The 8,299-nt window shown below is 45.7% G+C and overlaps 1 protein-coding gene across 2 annotated transcripts; it reads right to left on the bottom strand.

Annotated features, from left to right (window-relative positions):
* Positions 1 to 449: 449 nt before the first annotated feature.
* On the bottom strand, positions 450 to 7,881 carry LOC124040389 (metalloproteinase inhibitor 2-like). Of its 2 annotated transcripts, none has more exons than XM_046357541.1 (5): positions 7,389 to 7,881; positions 4,109 to 4,209; positions 3,888 to 3,996; positions 3,185 to 3,309; positions 450 to 3,101 (listed from the first exon to the last, which is right to left on the bottom strand). In XM_046357541.1, the coding sequence occupies exons 1-5, from the start codon at positions 7,516 to 7,518 to the stop codon at positions 2,904 to 2,906; spliced, it is 663 nt and encodes a 220-aa protein (XP_046213497.1). In that variant the 5' UTR covers positions 7,519 to 7,881; the 3' UTR covers positions 450 to 2,903. The 2 variants fall into 2 exon arrangements, with proteins under 2 accessions (XP_046213497.1, XP_046213496.1); XM_046357540.1 differs by lacking the exon at positions 7,389 to 7,881 and adding an exon at positions 6,773 to 7,260.
* Positions 7,882 to 8,299: the final 418 nt, after the last annotated feature.

Raw genomic sequence — 8,299 nt, 5'->3', positions numbered from 1 at the left:
GGTTGTAATCGATGTTAGCATTTTCATTGTGATGCATTGCCAATAAGCAGTAATCTTCAGAACGCCACATTGTTGACCACAGCAGGGATAGTCAGCCCAAAAACAATGTTAAGATCTAAAATGTGGTATCCTTTATGCTCAACATCAAGCATACTCCAGTCCAAATTTCACTCCCTGTACTTGAAAGTTCATTCAACAGGCAAAGTACTTCCAAGTACACTGTGCAATTTGTGAAGCAGGCTGTTCTCTATTTAGTCAGCACCCTTCACCCTTAACCACAGGAGGTTGGTGGCAACTTAATTAGGGAGGACAGGCTTGTGGTAATGGCATCAGATGCCATTCACTCCTTTCCAGACATTATGAGCCATCCTCCCTTCAGCAGCCTCCACTGGTGCAACACTTTTAAATCAAGGATTGATACTACCAGCAGCACAGACACACAGAGAAAGTTATTTCAAAAGGTTTTGTTTTATTTGATAATACTGTCGTATATTTTTGTCCAGCAACTGAACGTCCACAAAGGATTAAACATGCATAGTCTGGATGTACTCAAACCCTTTATCTCTCACACAACCCCCCCCCATATGATGTGTACATCAGATAGCATTGGATAAGGTAGAAGAAATATGGCATTACCAAGGCATTGAAAAGTCTGAAAGACAAGTCTGTTTATATCAAGCCAAGCTTCTTTAGATCTATGCAAGTAGGTGGCTAGGAGTGAAATTCTATCACGTGCTCCCAGCGAAAGACATTCACCACTTCATTATTATTTTTTAAAGAGACTCGATAGGGAGAAACAATCGATATGTAAACAAAATGGAGAACAGCCCACTCTTACAATTATGCTTCTGATACTTTAAATCCAAATGAATATATAGCATTATTTTGAGATGTTAGGAGTCTGTGTCCATCTAAGACACTATATCCTATTGGACGTGGTTTCCTGAGAAGTTAAACACTTCACCAGGCATTGGGGACTTGATCTTGCAACCCTTCGGTTACTAGTCCAACGCTCTAACCACTCGGCTACCTGTAAGATCTGAACATTTCTACACCGCAACGGACTGCAGTTAAGACTGCCTGGAACGCGGCTGTCTGGTTGTGTCCTGTAAGTTACCCTATTTCCTATGCAGTGTGCTACTTTTGACCAAGACCCATATAGTGCACTATAATGGAATAGGGTGCCATTTGGGATACACATCTTCCAGTCTGGGGTACTATATGACAAACACTACAGAGAATCACACTGTTCTACCTCTACTGGAATTCCTCTTCAAAAAAAGTATAAAATTGAGTTCTAATGACAGAAATAATTATAAAAACAAAGTATATGCGTAACTCCTCCCACAGCCTCCAATGAGGCATAGGTACCATACAGCAGTGGAGGCTGGTGGGAGCAGCTGTAGGAGAAAAGGCTTATTGTAACGACTGGAATGGAGTCAAACACGTGGAAGCCACATTTAACTCCGTTCCATTAATTCCAGTCCAGCCATTACAATGAGCCTATAGCGCCTACCACCAGCCTCCACTGCTGTACAGCCATCAAGGGAGAGAAGGGGTAGTGGGTGGAGACAGATGTGGGTGTTGAGTCTAGGACTGTCGAGGGGAGGGGGGCATAGGGGTGAGGGTTATGGAGAGTGGGGAATGGCAGGGGTAAAATGTGATACCATCATCTCACATACACCATAGACTGGGCTGGTGAGACACGCATTCTAGGTTTTAAAATGTTATTCACAGATCTGTCTCTGACTGGGATGCTTAAGAGTTGATGAACGCAACTTATAAAAACTAAACTATTTTCTTTCCAAATGTCAATTACAATAATCTGGGTAGTCCCGCCTCACCATCAATCTGATTGGTGATAACATGGGCATGAGTAGCAACATCAAATAGCATTTAACTAGAGAGAGAAAACAAAAAACAAAAAGGCGACTTGGAATAGGACTTGAATCAAACCAAATGAAACATCGTCTAGCCATCATTGAATAGATATGGGGTTGTTCATACCTGGGTGGTTTGAGAGGTAGGAGTTTAGGGGCAAAGAGTTACACTTGATTTAGACACCAACCCAACAGGTGGGGGCAGCCATTCCATACAGTAGGTCAAGAGGTAAGTTCTCTGCCCAGAAGGTGCACAAAAGGAATTAAATCAAGTGCACCTCTCTTTCAGGGCTCTGTCCAAAATGGCACCCTATTCCCTAGAGAGTGCGCTACCTGGGCGCTGGTCAAAAACAAAATAGTAGTGCACTCTATAGGGAATAGGGTGCCATTTGAGACACCCATAGTTTAAAGAATCAGTCCTCCTGACGCCAGCCTCAGGGGGATGTGAAAATCACTCGACAAGTCAGTCTCATGACCCTAAATCGCTACAAACACCCTGAGCCAGTCTGGATCCTTCCCCTAGCCTCTAAACCTTCTGTTTGATGACCTGAAGGAACCAAGTATGTGTAAGCAATTTGACAAAATTAACATTCAGAGAGCTATGTGGATCGATTACCCAGGAGGATGCAGAGGGGAGGTCAGCTCATGTCTGGAATGGAGTCAATGGAATGGTATCATTTATTCCATTCCAGCCATTACAACGAGCCAGTCCTCCCCAATTATGGTGTCACCAACCTCCTGTGAAAGCCATCACCATATTATGAATACATCAGGTCCCTTTAGATCTGCAGACAGAAGGGGATAGTAGCTAGGAGTTGTTTTTGAACCAGTAAACAATTTCACTGATCTCACTCAAATCAATCAGCTTTGCCTCGTTATATTTTATGTGTATCATATTAATCTTGCCCTTTCACACAAAACTTATTTTCTCCTAATATTTCACCAAATTGTTTAGATGTATTTATCTTTAAAAAAAATTAAAAACAAAATCAGGCTTTGCAGTGGGCAGCTGGAAGGAAGTGACTAGGGGTCCTCGATGTCCAGGAACTCCTTCTTGGGTGGAGCATTACCGCGGTACCAGGAACAGGAGCCGTCGGTCCTCTTAACGCAGGCATAGTGGTTGGCTTGGCGACCGTACACCTGCTTCTCCATCATCAGGTCTGTCCACAGACACTCCTCTGGAGCAGAGATGGCACAGGGCAGGGAGGGGCAGCGCACAATCTACACAGAGACACACACACACCAGGTTAAGACAAATCTCTACCTCCTCCAAATCCCCATCCTGCTCCCCACCACCGCCATACCTTGCAGTCACAGCCCATCTGATAGCGCTGAGTCAGACTCTTCTTCTGAGTGGGGCTCATAGACTCCCAGGGAGTGATGTAGTCACACAGGGTCACATGAATCTTCCCACCTGCCTCCACCTTGCCTGCAGAAGAAAATAAGGCAGGGAAGAGATCCTCTTTTTTAAAACTCAAAAGAAATGTGGTTCTGAAACACAAAACCAGACATGCTTTTCTCTTCCTCCCCCTTCCTTAGATGGGGACAGACAGCAGTTGGAAAAGGGAGAGGATGTGAGGGTGAGGAGTAGAATGAGTCATTGAAAGGCTAGTCTTACAGAAAATGGTTATCACCATGACGAGGTACATTGGGAATTCTAAAGGAGGAAACACTAGCCTCAGCAGTCCCTGGCCTGGTGTTCCCTGTAATTAGGCTGTGTGTGTAAAAGAACAAGTAGGGAAACCAGAGCACACATGATCTAATGTCCCTCTGTGTCTCGCTTTACATCTAGCCCATGTCTGCTCCAGTTGTGCTCACTCGGCACCTTCTGACACAGCCTGATCCCAGATCAGTTTGTGCCGTCTTGCCTACTCTTACAGTTAATAGTATTATAAGGAGTTGGCAAGGCAGCACAAACAGCTCTGGGATCAGGCTACTTTTAGCACAGAGCGGAGGGAGATTAACTACGCCATCCGTGTGTGGTATGGTCCAACAGACTATCCTCACCTGAGATCAGGTACTCCTTCTTGCCACTGGTATCGAAGGTAACGCCACACACAGCGGAGACCGGAGCAGTGAAGATCTCTTCAATGTCTTGGTCAGGCCCTTTATACATCTACAACTCAACAACAGGTCAGGGTTAGATGAACACAGGTCTCATATCTTACACAACCACAGGTGACGTGTTAGAGGTCAGAGGGGGTTAGAGGTCGTGGATGTAGTCTCACCTTGATCTGTTTGATGTCATACTGCATCCTGGTGATGGGGTTACCATAGATATCATTCCCAGTATCTATCTCCTTCTCCCCCACCACCTTCGCTCGGATCACTGCAGGGAGACAGGATCAGAGAACATAACACACACAAGTCTCAAAAACAAAGCTTCTGTTTGAATTCCTTCTCCCACCACATCTAGTTAACCACCTGCAGATGGTGCCCAGTCAGCCTGAACAGCCTGGCGTTCCTACAGCACAGTAATAAACCAACAACCCACAATACACGGAGTCAAAACAGCCTTTGTTGTTTTGACCGTTTCAGGATGTGAACAGGCTGCCAGTAACATTCCAGATGTTCATGCCCCAGATCACATCACGATTTGTTAGCACATATTGATAGGGAGAGATGTTTCAGTCAGAGAGACCACAAGGAAGGCAGGCAGGCAAAACGTAGTGACACTGAAGGATAGAGGACAGACCTAGTAGGATAAAGTATAAGCTGTAGTTCCTGTGTTTTAAAAGCCTCACAAACGACATCATGCTTTAGTCATGGGAAGGGAAGGGAACATATGAGCAATACAAAATAACATAAAAATCACAGAAGAAAAAAAATACAATGTACACACACTCCACAGGGCCCTGTTCCCTCGGGTTCCCTTTCTGGCGTGAAACAGAAGCAGACATGGGAGGGGTTCACTGCAGAGTTAACGTCAGACTCCCTCATCTCTCCCCTGGTCCGGGTCACATGCTTTTCTGCACATGTAACCACTTCCCAAGTTCATAGAGGGAGCTCACGGTGGGTGATGCAAACACACCGAGCACCAGCATAAGAACCTGGCTGGCCCCGTCTCCTGCATTCTGTAGGGTTCTTCCCTCTTGCTTCCTGACCTCATTCAGACCCAGAAGCTAATGAGCACTAAGAACACTGGGAATAGAACAGGGTAGACAGCACGCTCAGCTCAGGGAAACAGTGATTTGGGACTGCTGCCTGTTTAATGGCTTTTCCAGAATCATGTTTTCCTAAATAGGCTCCATTCCCCCCTGCTACTTCTTAACTAGGTCACATGATCATCCACATTGAGAGCAGAATCTCTTAGGGGGACAGGGAGGTTCACACCTCAAGCCAACCATAGCTATGCAGAAAACATATACATGCATATCACCAGAACTACACATTTTTCCATGAAAACCCCCATATGAACACATACCACATCCTGAGTTCCTTCTAACCCTCCACTTCCTTATCCACCACACTAAATGAATGGACAAAGCCAGCGATCATGTGACTCCATTCCTTCCTATGTGAAGACTCAATAGTGCCTTTGAAGCCCAGGAAGTCAGTTAAGATGTCTCATTTGGGATATTTATGTAGACATAACATGAGCAGTTTGAACTACTCCAGGAAGTGACATTGCAGCTTAGCTCAGTGTTGCTCATTAAGCATCTCAAGTTGAAGACCGACTGGGTACTGCAGGCTGCCATTAGCTACTATAAAGTATCCTTAGATCCGGTGTGGTATTTTAAAATAATTGGATCAAGGACATACATCTAGTGTAATAGAAGCAATTATTGGTATATCGCCATCTTCGAGATATGCATTTACATGAAGATTGGAAGGCAGGCCAACACCCCCCCTCCTCACTATATCCGATCCGGTCTTCTGCAAACAATGCCTACAGTACCGTTTGACCTTTAACTTCCATGGGGGGGGGGGGGGGGGGGGGCAGTCGTTCTCCCCTGGAGTAGACGCGCTAGGGTAAATGTTCATCGTATAGCTGTTATTGTCACTCCTCTGTGAGAGTCTGTGGGCTACAGAGGATACAGACTGTTCTGTCTATTGGCTTAGTAGACAGTCATCTCATTTCCTCAGAGTATAGCTGGGCGCTTAGCTTAAGCATATTCCTGGCCTCTGAAAAGTAACTGATGTTGAGGAGCTCATTTTAATTTGATTTAAACCTTTATTTAACTAGGCAAGTCATTTAAGAACAAATTCTTATTTACAATGACGGCCTACCCCGGCCAAACCCTAACAACGTTGGGCCAATTGTGCACCGCCCTATGGGACTCCCAATCACCGCCGGTTGTGATACAGCCTGGAATCAAACCAGGGTCTGTAGTGCCTTAGACCATTGCACCACTCGGGAGCCCTAAACTTAGTGGGACTGCGACACCAAGAGGTACTTGTAGGTATGCATAGTCACTAGTTAGAGTGGCCAGGAAGTAGATGACTTCTGAGGAGTGAATACTGTTGACAAAGTCAGAGGATCCCACCCTGTAAGTCAACTCTGTGTGTCTCCATTCTCATGGATACCGTGTACATTTGTGAGAGGTCCTTAACTTTCATAGCTTTTTCCTTTTGAGTACCCAGAACTGACAGCCAGATGTCATACGCTGCCAGATGGACACATTCGTATGTGACTGAGAGAAGGCTATACATCACAGTGGTGCGTAACTGTACATCTGTGCAGTCTTGTGTGTTGCACCTGAGTCTCTTTGAAGTGATGTGTGTGTGTCTGTGTTACGATCCTGCAACATTAGGTCAGTGCAGAGCAGGAAAACCCCAGAAACATTCCTGTCATTCCTCACAGCTACACCCCTCAGAGGAAGAGAGAGAAAGAGGAGAGAGAAACTGGTGTGACAGACTTGTTCACAGAGGGAATCGAGCAGATATACTACCTTGCTTATTCCATCCTAGTTTCCCCTGCTCTCTCCCCCTCTTTATGGCTTCCTCTCCTTCATGTTCTATTTGCTGTGCCACGTCCACAAGCCAGACTGTACTCCTGGCCCCACAGCAGATCCCAAAGCACTGGAAACTCATAGGGGACTGTGTGTGTGTCCTCCATTTTACTGTACATGGCTGCAGCATAGTCAGGTGGAGACAAGCCTTCAGATCTCAGGCAAAGTTAATACTCATCATGTGAACCAACCACCTCAGTTACACATTTCCTGTTGTATCGTGCAACAGGAAACAGCCAGTGTGCAAATGTATAAGTAAAGAACACTTTGTTTGCGTCCCAAATGGCACCATATCACCTACGTGAACAAATTGCAGTATGAACGAACAAACTACAATGTGAACGTACAAACTGACACGTCCATCATACGTATAGGCCTAAGCCTGAGAGAATGCATAAGCGACCAACTGACTTATCCCACCGCTGCCACCAGTGTCGCGACAGAGCTGTCAAGCACACTACTACCTGCCATGAAGGACCAGACCTCTTGCCAGAGGCTGTAGTGGAGAAACAACAAGGTGCACGTGAGGGCGAAGCCGTTGCCGGTCTATACTCACCTACGTCCGCGTTACAGAACGCCTGTTGTGGGTGCACGGGGGCACAGCTGCAGGCTTCAACGAGCTCCTCCGCCTGCCACAGAATCAGCACCGTCAGAGTGCAGAGTACACCGTTAATTGATAACGGCATTTTCTCCAGCTGTGTCTCGTTTGTTTACCGTCCTTTGAAATGCGGGGGGGGGAAATGCCCGTATAGAAAGTGAAATTCGTCGAGTGGGCTGTAGGTCTGTGTCTATGTGGGTAGGCTATGTGTCAACAGCTACAATGACCGTTAACCAAGACCAAATAACGGAAGAAAAGCCCCAGTCCGCTAGTTGTCCCTCGCAGGGGAAAAAACACGTGTGTGACCTTCACTTTGAGTCGTTGCGCGTTTCTATCTTTTGGGTGTGTTTTCATTTCTCCGTGATAAGGCGGCTTTTAAGGCTGCTGCAGGATGAACTCCTCCCCCCCGGTGACGATTCGTCCAGCGATGAAGCTCGAGCTCTGGGTTAAAAGTTTTCATATTATCTTTGCCTGCCCACCCGCCCAAACTCCTTGCTCCGGCCGAACGCCACGCCACGCCCATGGACGTAGTTTTTTCTCCACATTGAGGGGGTTCGATTAATCTCGCCCGGGCGCCCGTGTAAGCGTGTTTTGCAACGACAGAAAGTTGATTGCATTCCATTTCGAACCTGCGAAGTCAGGCAGGCAGATAGATAGATAGATAGATAGATAGATAGATAGATAGATAGATAGATAGATAGATAGATAGATAGATAGATAGATAGATAGATAGATAGATAGATAGATAGATAGATATGATGAAAATGTTTTACAAATATAACATAGTAGGGCTAGGCTAGACATTAGACCTAACCTACTAGGCAGATTACAGATACAGTATAATAATAATACACATTTACTTGTGTAGT

Source organism: Oncorhynchus gorbuscha, linkage group LG07, assembly GCF_021184085.1.
Source record: "Oncorhynchus gorbuscha isolate QuinsamMale2020 ecotype Even-year linkage group LG07, OgorEven_v1.0, whole genome shotgun sequence".
Classification (NCBI taxonomy): domain Eukaryota; kingdom Metazoa; phylum Chordata; class Actinopteri; order Salmoniformes; family Salmonidae; genus Oncorhynchus; species Oncorhynchus gorbuscha.
The sequence above is the reverse complement of the archived record's forward strand: the minus strand, read 5'-3'. Positions and strand labels throughout refer to the sequence as shown.

Excerpts from the sequence above, each read along its gene's own strand:
- LOC124040389 (XM_046357540.1), bottom strand. The coding sequence starts at position 6,962 with ATGCTGCAGCCATGTACAGTAAAATGGAGGACACACACACAGTCCCCT. Across the intron at positions 4,210-6,772 it reads ACTAGGATGGAATAAGCAAG|TGATCCGAGCGAAGGTGGTG; the intron begins GTAGTATATCTG and ends GTCTCCCTGCAG. Across the intron at positions 3,997-4,108 it reads ATGACATCAAACAGATCAAG|ATGTATAAAGGGCCTGACCA; the intron begins GTGAGACTACAT and ends GTTGAGTTGTAG.